The 20,171-nt window shown below is 35.0% G+C and overlaps 1 protein-coding gene across 1 annotated transcript in view; it reads left to right on the forward strand.

Annotated features, from left to right (window-relative positions):
* The window catches only part of LOC306867622 (dedicator of cytokinesis protein 3-like), a gene marked incomplete at both ends in the record, with an annotated part of 204,398 nt that overhangs the window by 54,547 nt on the left and 129,680 nt on the right, over positions 1-20,171 (forward strand). The window contains one exon of the mRNA XM_079413390.1: positions 4,221-4,261. Coding sequence (XP_079269516.1) covers positions 4,221-4,261 — 41 coding nt within the window. The remainder of the gene's footprint in view (positions 1-4,220; positions 4,262-20,171) is intronic.

Raw genomic sequence — 20,171 nt, forward strand, 5'->3', positions numbered from 1 at the left:
TTACAAAATGCACCTCCTCCATTTTCAAGATGCACCTGGGGAGAATACTAACAAAGATAGACTGCCATGATTAATGCGGCAGAGTCTGGGTTGCGTTCGAGACAGATGGCCACAGGTGTGAGCGACGTTAGCAGCCAATCTTATGAATTTTTTCCACGGTTGTCATGGCAGATTATTTACAAATGGCTACATAAATGATTGCATCACACACAAACATTTTACTTCCTGTGTTTCCACAGATTCTCTACCGAGTCCAAATATCGCGCCATTACATAGTTAGTCAGGCTTGATAAGGCCTGCATATAAAATTGTGGAACATTGAAGGGTGTTTTTATATCTCTGAAATAGTATGCTAATATTGCTAGGTGGCTAGTAAAATGAGTAATGAGTAGTATAGACAGAGCAACGTACTAACATCCCACAGTGTACTTTAGCAATGACGTACCCTGGCAACCATCCTGAACACCCTAGTACCCTGCAAACAAGCCTGAGGGCTGCCAGTGCAGGGCCATTGAGAATTTGCTCATTGGCAAAACGTTGGCCCTTTAGCGCTGCACGGACAGCCCTCACTTAGCCCCCACGAAGCCCTCACTAGGCCCACACAGGGCCCACACTATTAATCTACAACAATGCATACTAAAATTTAAGTCTTTGGGAAAAACAGTTATTAGATATCTGAAATGGATGCAGTGACCACATAACTAATGTCTGTATTGTCAAAAATTTACAGTTGCCAAAGGGATTTCAAATCAATGGATTTATTAAATACAAAATAGAAAGCATTCAATTCAGGTTGACACATCTAATATAACACTCTGAAAGGGACTACATATCTATACAAATATAAAAATCAAATTATTACTTTGACCTCTGCTGAAAACATATTTTGATGTGCTAAGTATTCATTGGCAAAGCTCAATCTTCTCCCGAGGTCTCTCAGCTATTCAGCAGACGGTGGTAGCGCTCCTTTCGTCCACCCACTCTGTCTCTTGAATCTGCAACCACACCTTTATCTCACTCTCAACTTCAGAATCTGGAGGACTTGGTTGAAAGGTTCATTTTCAAACAGCCTCTGAAAATCATAGCCTATATCAGGGATCCTAAAATCTGGCTCATTAAACTCACTTTCATGCAGAGTTTAGCTCCAACTTTGACCAATCTTACCCACCTGTGATTTTCTAATGATCCCGAAGACACTGAATAGCATGCTCAGGTGTGTTTGATTAGGGTTAGATATAAACTCTGCAGGAAAGTGGATCTTGTGAGCCAGATTTGTGGATCCCTGGCCTATATGAAACAACAGGGTCTTTTGGTTTGAGCCATTCCAGTTCAATTGAGTGAATGGCCAGTCAATGTTAGTATTCTCCTAGTCTCGCGTAGCTTTCATTGGCCAAGGCCCGCCCATGAGGCAATTTGACCGACATGTAAAACAACCAATCATAGTTTGTTTCGTTTAGTGTCACGTTTCGGAGCGTGGAAATGTCGCCACAATAACAAACAGGTGTGTGAAACTCTCGGACGTGTTTTAAACATTCTATGCCGCGAACTTTAAATATTTCACATACTTTTGAAAATCCAGCATTTAGTTAACCCTGATAAGCGTTTGTCGTCACATTTGTAAACACAACGCCTTTCTTCTTTTGTGAGGGGGTTTGGCGCCACGGCATCTTTGTTTCCCGGCGGACCGAAAATAAACGCGCAACATGCTAACATCACTCAAGACACCTAAGCAACTGCATAGCAACACCCAAGCAACCACCCATAACATCTATTGGCATAGCAACATGCTAACATCACTCAAGACACCTTAGCAACTGCATAACAGCACTCTGGCAACTACCAAGAACAAATATTGGCATAGCAACATGCTACCATCACACAAAACACCTTAGCAACTGCATAGCAACATCCTGGCAACTACCCAGAACACCTATTGGCAACATGCTGATATCACTCAAGACACCTTAGCAACTGCATAGCAACACCCTGGCAACCACCCAGAGCAGCAGCTTTGTGGTATGGTTTTTTGTGGCATTTTTCTTCAGAAAGGTTGCTGATTTTTTCTCTCTTTTTTTTAGCTAATAGTTAATGATTTAGCTTTAGGGGAGGCACCGGTTATTTATGCTCTAATTAATTGAGAAATACTCAAGCAGAGAAAAGCCAAGGAATAATTTGGTAGATGATGTAGCCAAGGCTCTTTTTTCCCAGACAAATACAGTGTGAGAAAAAAAAGACAGGAATTGGAGAAGTACGTATATAGATGTATTTGCAGTATTTGGTGAAACTATAAGCTTTTTTCACGTAAATTATTTGGTATACACTTTATTCATATTTTATCACATAATGTTATATCGCAGTTTATTTGTTACCAGCAGTATTTATTGTATCACCTTCAACATTTTTAATGTTTTTACCCCCAGTTTTCATCAGCAGCGATTGTGTAAAAATGTCTTGTTTCCACGTTGTTTTAATTGATTAACTGAATAATTCACTTTTATTTTGATATCAAAATCTTCAGACCTCATGATTTTACTACTTTTTGCTATAAGATGATTTACACAGTGAAGAAGTGCAAAAACAATGTTTCCTGAACACACCCCTCATTTGTTATTGGTCAGATTGTCCCACCCTAAATTCATGCCATTGGTTGATCTCTTGTTGCTATGTTGATTAAAGAAACAGAGCAATGTTTTGAATTTGTCTCAGTGTTTATACTGTTCAGGGAAATCAACCAATGGATGAAAGTATTTTACCACATCAAAAATGTTTGCTCTTCATCTTTTTCATTAAAAAGTTAGTTTGAAACGGTAATAAAAAGCCTTGCTGAGCAAGCAGTGTAGAAAAAAGAAGTGTTTTTACTCCAGGCGACTATTTAGTTGTGATTTAATGTGTCATTATGTAGCCATTTATGCGGCTAGCGTTGCTAACAGCTGGCTTTCTTACTGTAATAATAAGGTGACATACTGTGCAGAGACTTGAGATTTGAATGTTTTGAGCTCGTTTATTATGGACTGAAGGCTTATTATGATGTTAGTGGGCTCTGTAGCAGTGTGGTGAATCTGCGGGAAGGCAGAATATTTCTGAGATGTTTTGGACATCAGCCAGTGAAATTGATGGCCCAGACCTTAGTGTACTATAAGTTCCAGTCTTTATGTTCCACCTCATCTAAAAGATATGGCCTTCAACATGGCATAGTTGCTGTGAAAATGCGATTCAGTGCATTAGGGATGTAGTGAAGTGCTTTTTCAGCGTCAAAAAGTCAAGTGTGTATGTGCATGCAGCATACAGTTCAATATGTTGACAAAAAGAACTAACATTTGGATATACAGTATATTTCATGGGTGAATATTACAGATGTATAAAACTACATGGGCCAGGACACCCACTTGAGTAAGATGCCCCAAAATACATTTTGAATTTACCTTTTGATCATAGGGAGCGCTACATCTCAACACATTTATTGAGTGCCTGTCATATTTCATCTGAACAGTTCTTTTTTGTCTGAGATTTATTTTATTTATTTTTGGTCGTTGCATACTGGTGCTATGGAAGCCCATTTCTGGCACTGAATAAAAACTAAATAAATAAAGGTTATTGCGACTTTTTATCTCACAATTCTTTTTTTTCCGCAATTACAAGTTTGCATCTAGCTCAATTTTGTGAGATATAAACTCACAATTGTGAGTAATATAGTCAGAATTGCAAGATATAAACTTGAAATTGTGAGTTATAAAGTCCAGTTCTGAATGTTGGGGAAAAAGATTATTGTTATTAAATTGCGAGTTTATATCTCACAATTTGGACTCAATAATTCGCAATTGTGAGTTTTTATCACGCAATTCTGAGTAAATAATTCAGAATTTCCAGTTTATATATCACAATTCTGGCTTTATAACTCACAATTGCAAGTTTATAGCCTGCAATTTGTGACTTTAAATCAAGCAATTCTGACTTTATAACTGGCAATTTTGAGTTCATATCTCACAATTCTTAGAAAAAAGACAGAATTGCCAGATGTAAACTCGCAATTGCAAGACAAAAAGTCCGAATTGTGAAATAAAAAGTCGCAATTAGCTTTATAAATTCTTTATTCAGTGGTGGAAACGGGCGTTTTTTTTTTTTAAATGTCAGTCTGATTTGTGGGTATTTCATTTTATTATTATTATTATTATTTGATTTTCAATGTTTCTCAATTAACATTTTTATTTTGTCTATTACAGGATGGTACCGAGGATTTTCCACCAAGAAACCCACAATCAAGGTAAGCTGATTGATTTTTCATACTCAATAGTATGTATTTTACAATCCATCTGCTGTGCAGTTTGTTTCATGTTGATCTACAGTGACACTGTTTGAATGTCAAGTAAACAACAGAGATCTACTGTTGAATTGTGGTTTTCCACTGGTAGGTCGTCACCCGTGCCTGTTTTGATACAGCCATGGGAAGCAGGGAAAAATAGTGCTAAATGCAAATGATAAAATGTAACCATGTATTTTCTGCAGCTGTGTCTTTGACTCAAATAATAATAATAATAATTATTACTTTATAATAAATTGACATTATTATAATCTATATTATTTCACTGAATGAGGCACACTGGCTGCCAGACAAAAATGAAACCCTTACCTTGCAACAGTTCTCTTGTTTACAGAAAAAGTTAGTTTTTTCCCCCCTGTGCTACAAGATTAAATCAATACATGCATTTTACAATAACTGGCCTTTGACTGGTTGGAAATACGTTGCAGTGATCTTACTAAATTTTAGCAGCTAGGGACTCTCTCTGCAGTGCTCACTCAAAGGAGTGGGCTATTGTTTCTACTGTTGTTAGGTAATGCTGCCTTTCTAAAATACTCCTAAATATGCCTGATGTAAAATTGGTTGTGAAAATCCTTTCATGAAAAAAATGAAAGGATCTAAGCGACAACAAATGATACAAACCTTTATCTATGAATAAGGTTTTATTCTAATTCCAGTTGACAGATTTTACGAATAAATTTCTATTTTGATTTGAACCGAATATCATTTAATGTTATCTCTAATATATAATTCAATTTGGATGAATAGGAAGATTTTGCCTGTCAACTTGAATCTTGCTTAAAAAGTTAATAAAAACCATTCTCATGTAAATTCACCAACAAATTTCTTTACATAACAAACTTCTGTGTAATTTGTTAGTACTGAGACTATTTGTTCTAAAGTTCACTTTCTGTAAAATGTTCATTAAACCACTTGTGTAAACTGACACATTCATTTAGAGAATGAATTTCTGTGTAAATTGTTCGTAAAAACCATAGTACATAAATTATTGCATCATTCAAGAAACAAATTGCCTGTAAAACCACTCTTGCTTAAATTGATGCACCACACAGTGCCGACAAATTTGTCAGCGTACATTTCTGTGCAAATTGTCCGCAAAATCTTTCTTGCGTAAATCACGGCAGAATTTTTTAAAAATTTTTTTTACGAAACTAATTGTCATTCAGCAACGTGCATATTTTTCCATAAAACCATTGTTGCTTAAATTGTAGCATCTTTCAGCAACATGCATATTTAAAAAGAAAAAAATTAAGTAAATTGATAAAACATTTGTTTACAGACCAAACGTCTGTTTAAAGGGTTCATATGACATTGCTAAAAATAACATTATTTTGTGTATTTGGTGTAATGAAATGTGTTTATGCGGTTTAAGATTCAAAAAACACATTATTTTCCACATACTGTACATTATTGTTGCTCCTCTATGCCGTGCCTTTCTGAAACGTGCTGATTTTTACAAAGCTCATCGTTCTGATTGGCCAGCTATCCAGTGCGTTGTGATTGGCCGAATACCTCGGCAATGTTACGCCCCTCACTGTATTGTGATGCCGTGTCCCGGCGCGATGACACAAAAAACAATAAAAACCCATTACAAACAAGGCATTTGTTGCATCCAGTGGGGACATAATTACTGATTATAATGACTTATACTGTCTTTTTATGCGTCGCGTTGCATCAAGCCGCGTAAACATCACCATGTCTGCATTTGTGATTGAAGAAACGACAAACAAACACTACTCTACACTGCTCAAAACTCGCGATTGAATCATCAGTGGCAAATTCTTTAAATATGAAAACATACTTACAGGTGTGAGAGACCCGGGTTCGAATCCACTGTGTGACACCAATGTGTCCCTGAGCAAGACACTTAACCCCTAGTTGCTCCAGAGGCGTGCGACCTCTGACATATATAGCAATTGTAAGTCGCTTTGGATAAAAGCGTCAGCTAAATGTAAATGTAAAATGAATAAAATCAATATCACATTTGTAACCATGGTGATTTTGATATTGTGTGATATTGATTAACTTAATGAATTGATATAACTGTTTACATTTTCTGCCCCCTTATCTTGAATCGTGATAATTGTGAAAAACAAAAACAAATTTCTGTAAAATCATTCTTGCATAAATGTACACATCATGCAGTGCTGACAAAGTCTTCTGCAGAACAAATTTCTGGGCGAATTTTTCACAAAACCTTTTCTTATGTAAATTGCTACGCAGCGCAAACATATTTGTTTATAAGACTAATTTCATAGAGTGATTTTTCATGAAACCATTTTTGCATAAATTTTAGCATCATGCAGCACTGATAAATTTGTGAAATGTTCACATAACACACAGTTACTTTTTTTACTTTATTTGACAATAAGTGTTAAATATTTTTCCTGTAGATGTGAATCTTATTCATTCCATGAAGAAAGTTCTACAGCAGAATCATATTTTTTCAGTGTGCTTTTGACTCCACTGTGCTGGTGTTAGTGTTATCTAAGGACATATTAGACACTTCACTTAACAGTGACGTCTATTTAAAAGTGGGAGTGAGTAGCTAATATCCACATCACAGACAAAATTGTGCTTATTATTCAGCTTTTCCTGACCTCACAAGCCAGGTTGAGACAAGGACAGGGCGCACCGCAAATATCCCTCCCAAAAGACAGATTTTCTCAGGATGAGAGAAGGAGGATGGAGCTTTAAAGAGACTTAGATCTTGTCTGCCACAGCTGTTTTCTTCAGGGGCACAAACACACAAGCAGGTATTACTGCGGGCGCCATGTTGAGCTTATTCAGTGCTGAAAATGGTCTATACTGCGGCAGAATTTCTTACACTTCAATAGAATGTACTGGGAATCACCACATAAGACATCAGAACTGTATTGAGAAAAGGTTCAGTTGTTGTAAAACATTTTTTTTACAGTATAAAGTCTCAATCTCAAGTCTTATTATTTGATCACGCTATTCAAATATATGTTACATCCAGCCATATGCTGACAGATCCATATCCAGTAGCTGACATTTCCCAACACTTTTCTTTTATGTGAGTAAAGTTCACCTTACAAAGGACAGCTGAAAAGTTTTATGCATATGGTGACCTTTACAGAACTATGGCTAAACTAAGAAGAAGCCCTCATCCAAACCATCAAAGATAAAGAGCTTTGGGCAAAATGTTGTAGAAATCATATGTACGAATGACCAGGAGCGTTGTTTTGATGTGAACGCTCTGAATTCGTGTTTTCAATATAACAGTCACCTGGCAAATAATATATTTTTTTTACCATTTTAATTTTCAGTTTGCAGTCCTACGCATATCATGTATGTTACTGTATTATATAAATGATATAAATATGCTGAACACACTATGAACTTATAAATGCAGACATTGTTGAACATAGCTGATTTTGGCCATCCGTTTGGCACAGGTGTGCCACGCCGCATGCCAGTTGACACTTTACTCGAGGTGAGAATCCATAGGGCTGCCTTTGTGTTCACTGCGTGTGTGCATGCCATGTGGCAAGACCTCAAAGTGCCTGCCGGAGGTGCCCGTGATGCCCACTGTATGCAGAGTCCTGAACAGTGTGCTCCACAGCCAATCCTTGCTAATCTTCTGTAGAGGTGACACTGGGCTGGCACCTGTTCCTAAATTCATGTGCCAAGCCTGCGCTGTGAGAACCACAGGGTTGTACTCGCAGTGTGAATGAGGTGGAAAACTCGTGCCATTACCTGAAGCTGCGAGGAAAGCTCGCCACCCAAACTGCTTAGAATTCCTGCTCACAGTTCTTCCCGTTATAAAAATAATAATTTTTACGGTTGCATGAAGCGTGAAACTCAAATTCCCCATGATGGGACTCATTTGAAACACAGAGTAGAATGACTTTCTGTATAAATATTTCATAAAAACTATCCTTGTGTAAATTATGTCATGTCAGATATGTTTTTTTACAGAACAAATTTTGGTGTAAATCCTGAAGTTTGGAAAACTATTCTTAAACTGCCTTTCTGTTGATGCAGAGATATGTATTTTGGTTTAAAATGTAAAAAAAAATACATTATGTAAATTGTTGCTTCATGCAGTTTTAACACTTTTCTTTACAGAATGAATCTTGGTGTAAATTGTAAAGTTTGTAAAACTATTCTTACGTAAACTGTCTTGTTCTGTAGCACAAATATGAATTTTGGTTTACAGAAAGAATTCTACATCAATTGTTAATAGAACAAATTTCTGCGTTAAATGTTACAGAATTAATTTAGCTGTAAATTGTAAAGTACTCTTAGGTAAACAGTCTTGTGGTCTAACACAAATATAAATTTTGGTTTAAATTGTTTAAAAACATTCTTATGCAAATCTTACAAAAATGTCTGTGTAAATTGTTTTTCATACAAATTAAAAAAAATAATTATTGCTTCATGTAATTCCAGTGTTAAGTGTAAAGTTCTAAAAAGTATTCTTAAATAAACAGTCTTAAAATATACATTTTGGTTTAAATTGTAAAGTTTGTCAAATTATTCTTACAAAACTGTCTCACTCTTTAAACAGAAATATAAAGTTAAACTATTCTTATGTAAATTTTTGCATCATGCATCATTAGAACACATTTTTTACAGAACAAATTTTGGTGTAAATTGTAAAGCTCGAACAACTATTCTTCTGTGAACTTTCTTGCTCTGTAGCACACATATGAATTTTGATTTAAATTGTTCATAAATTTGTTGTGCAGAACATATTTTGGTTGTTCATAAACCATTTTACATCTACTGTTTTACGCCATTAGTTTTTTCTGCTTTAAATGTTACAGAATTTTTTTTTTGTGTAAATTTGACAGTTTGGTCAAGTATTCTTAGTTTAAACCGTCTCGTTATCTATAGCGCAAATATACATTTTGGTTTAAATTGTTCATAAAACCATTCTTACATAAATTGTTGCATCATGCAGCATTAAAACAAATTTTTTACAAATCTAATTTTGGTGTAAATTGTAAAGTTTGTAAAACCATTCTTACAAAATTGTCACACAAATACAAACCATTCTTATGCAAATTGTTACATCATGCAGCGATAAACACTTTTTTAGAGAACAAATTTAGATGTAAATTTTAAAGTTTGTAAAACTATTCTTATTTATACCATTTAGCAGCAACAAAATTGCAACACTGTTTTTATTTCTATTTCTTTTGTAAAACTTTAATGCAAACCCAAGGACGAGTCAAAATAATTGTCTGTGATTTATATATAGCATATCACAGATGCTGTCAAGTAAACTTAAGTTGTGTTTAACCCAGAATGTTCCTATTAAGTCATTATAAATGTGTTCATTATACTTTGTAATCTCATTACAGTTGCATGTTATGCACAGTTCTTTACAGAGGTATTTGAGCTCTGCTACTGTCCTGTGAGTGTTTACGTGGTGAGTGATTGTTTGTTTGGCTTTGCTCTAACCTCACTATTTTAAATCTCTTTGCCTCTCTCCCTCGATCAATTATTTTCATCAGAAATGTTCCACCCACTCTGGTCTGCCTACACACTGACACCCAAGAGCCTGCAGGGGAGCATCAGGAATGTGTCTCGAACCACTTTCTGCTGATGGAAACGAGAGTAGAGAGAAAGAGAGCGAAATTTTAACTCGAGAAGAGGTCAAATCATTTAATCACTGGCAGATTTGTTTGCCATTATTTATGGATTTCTTCATCAGAGAGAAATACGGAGAAGTAAATACTAGATGATCCAGAAGTCAGATTCAATCAACTGTTTCCTTTATAAGGCTTATGCTTCCTTACCATAATTGTAATAAATTGATATAAACATACAATTGGCCTTACAAAAATGAGAATGACATTTTGTGCTCATTTATTTTTTGTTTTATTTGTGTATTTTGTGTTATTGTTTTTTTTAGAAAATGACAAGTTATGGTACAAAACAAATTAAAATGTTTGCAAGCCAGTTTTATCCAAAGTGCTATACATTTGATTAGTTCATGCATTTCCTGGGAGTTGAACCCATGACCTTGGTGTTGCTATCTAATTGCGATGGCATCTAATGTTACTTCAGTTTGAATGCTGCCCGACCGCACATCATCTGGTGAAAAAAAGATGAAATATTTAACTGTCTTAAAGACAAGAAAACAAACAGCCTGCAAGATTAGCACAGACAACACACAAAGAGCCAAACAATATGGGCACCTTTGATTGACGTGGATGAAGATTTCTGAAAGCCTGCGTAGTTGGTTCTTGACTAAAAGTACTGACAAATAGACAAAACACACTTGCGATATAATGACAGCTTTTCCAGAGCATTTTGTCCAAGACATAATATATATATATTTTTTTTTTTTTGCTATATTACACAGTTTTCATTCACATGCTGCAATTATGTCAGTTTTTGTCTATTGTGCAAACTCTGATGGAGTGTGGGAAGTGTTTATTTGTACTCTTTTGGAGTGACTGAATTACTTGGAAACACTTTAAAATTGAATATAAACTCAGGAGAAATAATGTCAGTCCAAATGGAATTGAAGGCAAGCCATATTCGCCTACAAGCATCTCCTATATTTGTTTATATGCGACTGCTCAAAAGATATGAAGAGAGGTCTCTTATGATCAACAAAGCTGCATTTATTTGATGAAAAATATAACAAAATAGTATCACTATTTTAAAGAACTGGTTTCTGTTTGAATATATTTTAAAATGTAATTTATTCCTGAGATGCAAAGTAGAATTTCCAGCATCATTACTCCAGTCTTCAGTGTCACATGATCCTTAAGAAATTATTCTAATATGCTGATTTGCTGCTCAAAATAATTAAAATAAAAAAAGATAATTTTAATGCGTACTTGTTGAATAAAAGTAATAATTTATTTCAAAATAAATAAATAAATAATAATAATCCTACTAACCCAAAACTTTTAAATGGTAGTATTGGATAATATTTTGCTTTAAAATTATATACTGTGTCATTTTTATACTCATGCTTTTAGTTTATATTAGTGCTGTCAAACGATTAATCGTGATTAATCGCATCCAAAATAAAAGATGTTGTTTAATAAATATACACAGTACACAGATATATTCTGTATGTATATATAAATACAAACACATGCATGTATACATTTACGAAAAAAAAAAAATGTTGTGTTTATATATTAAATATATTTATATAGAATATAAAATATATAATAATAAATATATAAATGTAAATATTTTCAAAATATATACTGAATGTGTGTGAATTTATATATACATAATAAATAATCACAGTACACATACATATCTTATGTAAATGAAAACTTTTATTTTGTATGCGATTAATCGCGATTAATCGTTTATATTATACTATTGTTATTGATTCAAATGCATAATTTGTGATGATTTACGGTACAAGTGGTTAATTTTCTCTTAATTAAGTACACAGTAGTACAGCACTTTTCTTAAAACTTTCTTAAAATTTCAAATTCTTTACTTTGAACCAAACTTTATAATGTTGATTCATAATTTAGAACTGTTTATAGAAGAAGAACTACGCCACTACACCACTGACAAGGCAGGTTTTTAGACTTTCCATGCTGAAATCTGGGACGCTCTTTTCCACAGAGCGAGAGTTTCTATTCCAGAATCCAGGCCACAGCGGGCTGTGTCTCGGGAGAGAAATTCCTGCCGATTAGAGCAGATCATTACTCCTTATGGCAGAGGGAAACGCAACCTGCACCGCACAGGGAGAGAGGTCAAGAGGAGTGATGGAGGGGAGAGAGTCTGTTAGACAGTCCTTCACACAAAACCTGCCTTTTTATCAAGATGAATGAGGGCAGGGAAAGATAGCTTTGTTAGCCAGACGAATTTAAACCTGACATATTGGTGACGGTGCCTTGTCACCATCTTTCTAAAAGCATCTCTAGAGGTCTGTTTTCATATGTTTTGGTAACACAATAACTTTACTTAACAAGTCTTTACAAAATCAGGTCAGTAGTTCAGGCATGAATAGCTACGAAAATATAGAAATATAGAAAGTTTCTTGGAGAAAGGCAATACTGTTGTAAGCAAATGCAAATATTCTCAGAGAAACACAATCTTTTTTTTTTTTTTTTTTTTGAGAAAGTGCAAGTGTTTTGTGAGCAAATACAAAGTTTCTTGGGCAATTGCATTATCTTTTTAAGCGAACGCAGATTTTCTCGTAGAAATGCAATACTTTTGCAAGCGAATGCAAAATTTCTTGTGGAAATGCACTACCTTTGTGAGCAAAATAAAAGTTTTTTGGAGAAACGCAATACTTTTGCAAGTAAACGCAAAGTTTCTCTGAAAAACGTGATACTATTGTGAGAGAGTGCAAATGTTTTGTAGGCGAATGCAAAGTTTCTCAGAGAAACGTAATAATTTTGCGAGAGAGCGCAAATGTTTTGTTTTGCGGGCAAAGTTTCTTGGAGAAATGCATTGCCTTTGTGAGCGAATAGAATGTTTCTCTGAGTAACGCAATTTTTTTGCAAGCGAATGCAAAGTTTCTCAGAGAAAATCAATGCTTTTGCAAGCGAAGGAATACATTTGCGAGTGAACACAAAGTTTCTCGGAGAAACAATACTTTTGTGAGAGAGTGCAAATGTGTGCACATACTTATGAGTTTGATTTAAAGATGTCATAAGTTGTAAGAGATTCATAGAAAGACTTTAAGCAAACTAAAAGAGTTAATTGCAAATACAAACTACTGGAGGGAATATATATATACATATATATATAAAATATGTACGGAAGTTCTAAGCGGCCATGCATTATTATAATTTTTCTGTCTTGTTTTCACGTGATCACGACATAACGAGTTGTTTTGTCGTTATCACGACTTAATTTTCTCGTGATCTCGACATAACGAAAGTTGTTTTGTCGTTATCACGACTTAATTTTCTCGTGATCTCGACATAACGAAATTTATTTTGTGGTTATCACGACTTAATTTTCTCGTGATCTCGACATAACGAAAGTTGTTTTGTCGTTATCACGACTTAGTTTTCTCGTGATCTCAACATAACGAAATTTATTTTGTCGTTATCACGACTTAATTTTCTCGTGATCTCGACATAACGAAAGTTGTTTTGTCGTTATCACGACTTAGTTTTCTCGTGATCTCGACATAACGAAATTTGTTTTGTGGTTATCTGGACATAACGAAAGTTGTTGATCTCAACCTAAAAACCATTTTCTCACGACGTAATTGTAGCTATCATGAGAAAATCAGGGTTGCTATAATTGTCTTCGACAATAAAGTTGCAGACCCGACAGCCTCCTTCTCAAGTGTCGAACACTTATGTGTAAGTCGTCAATCACTGACAGACACAGAGCTAAAATGTCCGAGTATGAATATGCATGCATGAAAAGTATTCTATCATGGATCAATGTAGTCGGTCACACACACAACACCTTCAATATTTGGGATGGTACTTATACCATATTTTTATTTTTATTATTTCAGGTTGAGTGAGTCCCTGATCAAAGTAAAAGCGAATACGATCATCCATGATGCTGCGATGATGCTGCTTCTATAGCATTTTCTCATGCCGAATACACAGAGAAAATTAAGTCGTGATAACGACAAAACAACTTTCGTTATGTCGAGATCACGAGAAAATTAAGTCGTGATAACGACAAAACAACTTTCGTTATGTCGAGATCACGAGAAAATTAAGTCGTGATAACGACAAAACAACTTTCGTTATGTCGAGATCACGAGAAAATTAAGTCGTGATAACGACAAAACAACTTTCGTTATGTCGAGATCACGAGAAAATTAAGTCGTGATCACGAGAAAACAAGACAGAAAAATTATAATAATGCATGGCCGCTTAGAACATATATATATATATAAAATATGTACACATACTCACACTTTTTTTTCAATTTAATACATTTTAGGAAGTGCTTTTATGCCAGTTTTACTCAGTTTAGCTGTCATTCAAAAGTCAGAATTAATGAATGTCAGAAGCATTGCACAATGGGATAGTCAGCTTTCAGAGGCTTTTAATTATTTACATGCCTGCTGGAAAGCTTGATGCTGTCTGGCTCTCTAAGGTCTGTTGAAAACTGCAAGTTCACCTTCATCACCGTATATGTTTGTCAAGTTAGAAAGGAGCTTAATCCAGCTCATTAAAATGATCTGCTCCCCAAAATTAATACTCTGCATGTGCCAAATGTGAGTACAAATTGGCATTGACGTGTTAGTTAGGAGTTTTTCGTCAATGTTGAGCCACAGACGTGGAATATTCCTCGTAGTGAGCCACCAAAACAAAATATGAGACTCAAAATTTTAAGAGACAAAGAATGTATAATATTATGAAATGTTACTTGTTTTCTAAAATAAACAGAGCTTCATTGGGAAATAATGTAGGACAGGACTTCATTTTATTGGATTGAGAATAGTGGGCTTTGATATTCATGTTTAATATTATTTTCAGCAGAAAAGTTATTTAGGAGCCAGGCAAAGTTATTACGTTTTGATGAAACATTATGAAAACATTCTTGGGAATAACGTGGACTGATAAATCAGGCGCAAGGATACCTGGAACATTTATTCGGAAAGTAAATAGTCAATTTTTATTTCTTTGAGCAAACAAATACTAGCGTCATCATGAGTACAATTGCTGCCAGGAGTGATTCTAATATGTAGAAGCTGCTCGCTATCTTTCTTTCCCTAGTTGGCTTCGCTCTTTGTCCGCTTGCAGCAGGATTGCTATTCTTATTTGGCTCAGCGCTGACCTTTTCTGCTAAACGAGCATTAGGCTGCTGGGAGCGAGAGAAGGGAAGCACACTCATCTTTGTTTGCTCCTCTAACTGAAAGCAGAGCTGTTAGTTACAGGTCAGCGGTCATACCGATACTACACGGCTCACCTGGTGGAAGATGGTCACTGACACAATTATATAAACTCAGATGCATCGCCTGCCAGGATATATGTGTACGGAGTGAATGTTTGAAAGGTTGATGCTATGTCTATCAGAACATTTCAGTAACTTGATTTTCAGTAAGGTGATTTAAGGCCAAAGTATACTTCGGTTTTTATGCATACACGAGGGTTCGCGTAAAGTACAAGTGACGGAATTTGAGTATTGAATATCACTAGAATATTGATGAACAGGCACCACGTTATTTTTCTAGGTCGCACATGCGCATTGAATTTGTTTTGCACTAATCAGTTGTTCCACTAGGTGGCAACACTGACCTAGGCCGAAAACAAAACTAAAGAGACGACAACAACGAAATCCTTGTGACTGCAACAACAACAGCCTTGACAAGCGCATGTGTGAGGGGGTTATAAGAGATTCGCAACTTTAGTTTAAAAGAGTGTAAAGATATTTTTATCAGCCATAACTTATGGAGAAAAATAGCGTAGGCAATGGACAAAGAGAAAACGTTCTAGTGTTCATGCATGCTATCAAATGGAGTATACTTTGAAAGGCTGCACATTCAACTGTACGCATACACTAGCATACACTTACAAAAACATGGTATACTTTGGGCTTTAGACGACAAATCAAGAGCCTATGCTATAATTAATATTACAACTATCCAGCCATTTTGAGAAAATTTTAGGAAAACTTTAAAAGTATATATTTTTAAAAACTACTTGCATATAATATAGTATTAATAAAATAAAAGACCGATTAAGTGTACTTAAAAAGTTAAGTATACTTAAAGCGCACTTTGTAATCGTCAATTAATTTTTTTTACTTAAGTGCATTTTAAGTAGTTCTTAACCTGTTACCCTGCGCCCCTATTTTTGAGCATTTTGTAAAAAACGATATAACCAAATAAAAATGTCTGTAGCTCTTGAACCCTAAGGTCTATATTTAAAAATCTGGTGTTGTTTGAAACTAGACACTTGATCCTTTGTTACTCTAGAGTCATAATAACTCAAAATTAGTATAGCAATAGAGTAAAACAAGGTAAAATATACATGAAATTGACTCGCGATATGTTTTAATGAAGCTCACTAAGGGAAAAATGGATGAGACTTTCATGCCAAAGGCCTGAAAACACCATAAAGATAAAGCTGAACATCTGACCATGTTTTGATTCAAATTTGAGGATGATACTCCCAAAAATGTAGTTTCTGTAAGCTTTTATTTAAAAAAAATCTAGGCGTCCTTTCAAAAAAGCCATTTGGAGACCCCAAATAGACACTTTGTAAACAAATGTCCAAATGAGTCAAAACTACATAATACATATATGTATATCAATTCAGAACTGCTCTGCCCACCAAAACACACAATAAAAAACTATTTCTGAACAGCATTTGTAGTGCTGACTCATTTAGTCATTTGGTTAGTCTACAAATGGCATTTTTGAAAAAAAACGCCTAAATATTTCCTGAAATAAAATATGAAATAATAATTTTTTTATAGGTAAAGACTTACAGAAAGTACATCTTTATGGTATTTCATTTCAAGAAAAGCTTTGGAAAAGTCATTTGGATATTTTATTTCAAGAAAAGTCTAGGAATCCTTTCAAAAATGCTATTTAGAGACTCCATAAGACACTGCATACTACATATGTATATCAATTCAGAACTGCTCTACCAATGAAACCACAAAAAAACACAAAACTATTTCAGAATTTGAACATAACTAAACAGTCTTTATTCTGAACAATTCCAATAATGAAAACAGTGAACCAAAACAGATTTGATCATTTTTGAACTAGTGAAAACACAAAACATGCAAAATACATTGTTTTTACAACATTTGTATTTTTTATTTATTTTATATGGTGAATATTATGAATATTACTATTTTACTAATATAGTAATAGATTACTATTACTAATATTACTAAATAATAATAAAAAAAACTATTTACAGTATTTACAGTGGAGGAAGACGCTCTAGCAGCCACTAAAATGGTTTTTTTTCTGACCATCTGGATTCACCAGACCTCTGAAAAGACAGGGAAGAGTGAGAGAAAAAGAGTGAGAAAGTGTGTAAGCAAAACAAATCAAACTTGCAACACTGTTTACATTTTGTACACACACACACACACGCGCGCACGCACACACACACAATAACCGGGACATAACGTTACCCACAAACAAACACACCCACCCACACGAACAAAACTCATGTAATCCCCTCATATTATCCCTCTCCGTTGTCATTTTTAGAATCTAAAACAGCTAACATGAAACAAAAGCTGCAAATACATGATAAAGACACATAAACATTCAAGAGGAGGGTGGAGACACTTACGTGCTAATGCTATCCACGCTTCCCAGCGATCTCAGCGCGTATTCGGCTACTAAATTAGCCATTTTTCTCCCCACGTCCTCCAAAACACCACCAAACGCCACAGAAACACTTCTCAAGTCGAAGATCCACGATGGAGAGATTCAGATGTGAGCTTTGGGCAACATCTGTTCGCTGATAGCCAGTCTGTGTAGCGCTGCGACGCCATTATGTGTACGCTTCATGCGTAACCCGAGAGCGCACGAAAACACACGGACAATACGCCGAGCTATTCTCTAAACAATCTTACGTAAACTATTCAAACTGTCAATCACTTTAAACGTCCTTGTGGTTGGCTAACACTTCCATCCATCAAAACTGTGCTGGCGAGGCATTGGCTGGGTTCAAACACCCCTATTGTGATGTGTCCGGATTGACACCTCGCTGACCCATTCACGGACGCGCTTACTGTCCCGGGTTATAACAGCTCCTGCGATTGAAGGAGAGAGACGAGGGAGGGCTATTCTTACTCGGAAGAGACGATTCTGCTGGAAATAGATGGCGTTTCAAAGCTGGAATACGAATTATAATCGATATTTATTGGAAAATGGACGCTATCGATAACTATAACTCGAATCGCTTATGTAAACAAAGGAGGATCTATCGTGTTTTCCCCTATTTTTTCGTTGTTTTGGATTAAAAAGTGGATGCATTTTGAAGAGTGGACCCTTCTCTTGAAATGTATGCTGGTGTGTCTTGGAATAGTCTGAGCTGACCAGCGCTATTGGCGATCAAACGTGAGTACTGCGGTTCGCTTTGTTCATTTTAAATGGCCGGTCTTTCAGCATTTCTGTTAACCCTTTCCTCTCTGGTGTATTGATTTCAAAAACAAGCTCACATCGTTAATCTTGAGTGTTTTAGCTTTCAAATGATATATAGTTAATGATAATTGATTGAATATTGTTCTAAAACAAAGGTAATAAAAAGTCCGACCACGCCCGACCACGCCCTTCCGGCCCGCCCGCGGGCCGATGCGGGTTAACAGGTTAAAGAAGTGCACTTACTTTGACTAGCATACTACATGTAACGTCATTATAATGTAGCTGTACTGTGTTTATTATTCATTTGAATATTATGAGTATTTTAAATGTACTTGTCACGGTTTAGTTTCCTTTCAGTTCTGTTTTGACCTTATTTGGTAGTTCCTGTTCTGGTTTAGTTAATTAGTAATCATCGTTTAGTCCTGTCACCTGTTTTGTATTAATTATCTCGTTTGCTCCTTTGTTCTCTGGTCTTTATAAGTCTTGTGTTCACTAGTCTAGGTTGTCAAGTTATGTATACGTTGCTTAGAGATTGATTCCTTGTATTCTGAAGCGCTTGTGTTATTAAAGTTCTGTTTTTCTACGTCCCCGCTGGTTCCTGCAGTCCTTTGTGGAGCGTACCATAACAGTACTAAAGTACAACTTCATTATTATAAATGGGTAATTACAAATATATTTAATTACAAGACATAGAAGTTTCAATAGAAATTATATTATATTATAAGTATATTTTAGTTTACCATAAATCAATACATTTGGCAGTACATTTTTATTATATTTAAAGACAAAATAAGTAATTATGAAATTACATGTAAATGGATTAAAAAAAGAAATTCAATACATTTTCATATTATTGCTAGTAACATGCATGTGTCGAAAACATTCAGTTTACACTTAATTGTATTTTTCTGTAATGAGTACTTTTTTTCACAAGGGTTAAACCATCAAAACATGAGCATTGATGCTAATTTATATGCTAGTGTACTCCTAAACATTTAGAGAATTATTTTTAGCACTTAAAAAAATTCTCTAAATGATTCTCTAAAAAATTGACAGTTTCACTGCTCTGAGAAACAAAATAATAACATCGATGACTCATCCTGCACTAAACAGATTATTGTCCAATCAGATGCTTGCTTGAGTAAGAATGCCCCTCCCACTGCAAGCATATATTGCATGAAAGCGAGTGTTATTATTTTACACAATTTTGCTTCTCAAGTAAATTTTCTTTTCGTTAGTGGCTAGCTAACTAACTTTAGTTAACTAGCTAGTTAGTGTGCTAGTTTGTGTTACAACCACATTTTTGTAGTGAGTCTTGTTGTTTTATACTTTCATTCAAAATTGTGTGTTTAATGATTGAAAGATAAGTCTTTCTTTGAGGATTTAACGAAAAACTTCAAAGTGCATTTCATAAACTTCAGAAATGTTTGTTTATTTAGAGTTACTGTATATTAAATGTGACTGATTTTCTTCCTGCGAGTCATTCGTCTATCAGGAAATTTTCATTTCGGCATGACTGTAATATTAATGTAAAAATATTTCTTTATGATATTTATGTGGAGCTAGTAATGTCCGTGCCAGAGGTTTATTCCCATGCTAGCTTTAGAACAGAGCAGAAGCCTCTACAGTTTGTTTGTCATGCTGTTTTTTTTTCTTCTTCTTTTGAGTGTTGGGCAATATAGAAAATCTTTATAGTCAAAAGTCTGAGATGTCAAGTTAGAAAATCCAACTTTGGATGAAATGCAGAATTTGACTGTTTCTTAAATACCCTGATCCACATCAGTCTGACAGATTTAAAGCCTATTAGTTGTACACGACTGAAGTTTAGGAAGTCCTTACATCTTTTTTTTA

The sequence above is a fragment of the Barbus barbus genome, assembly GCF_936440315.1.
Source record: "Barbus barbus genome assembly, chromosome: 49".
NCBI lineage: Eukaryota > Metazoa > Chordata > Actinopteri > Cypriniformes > Cyprinidae > Barbus > Barbus barbus.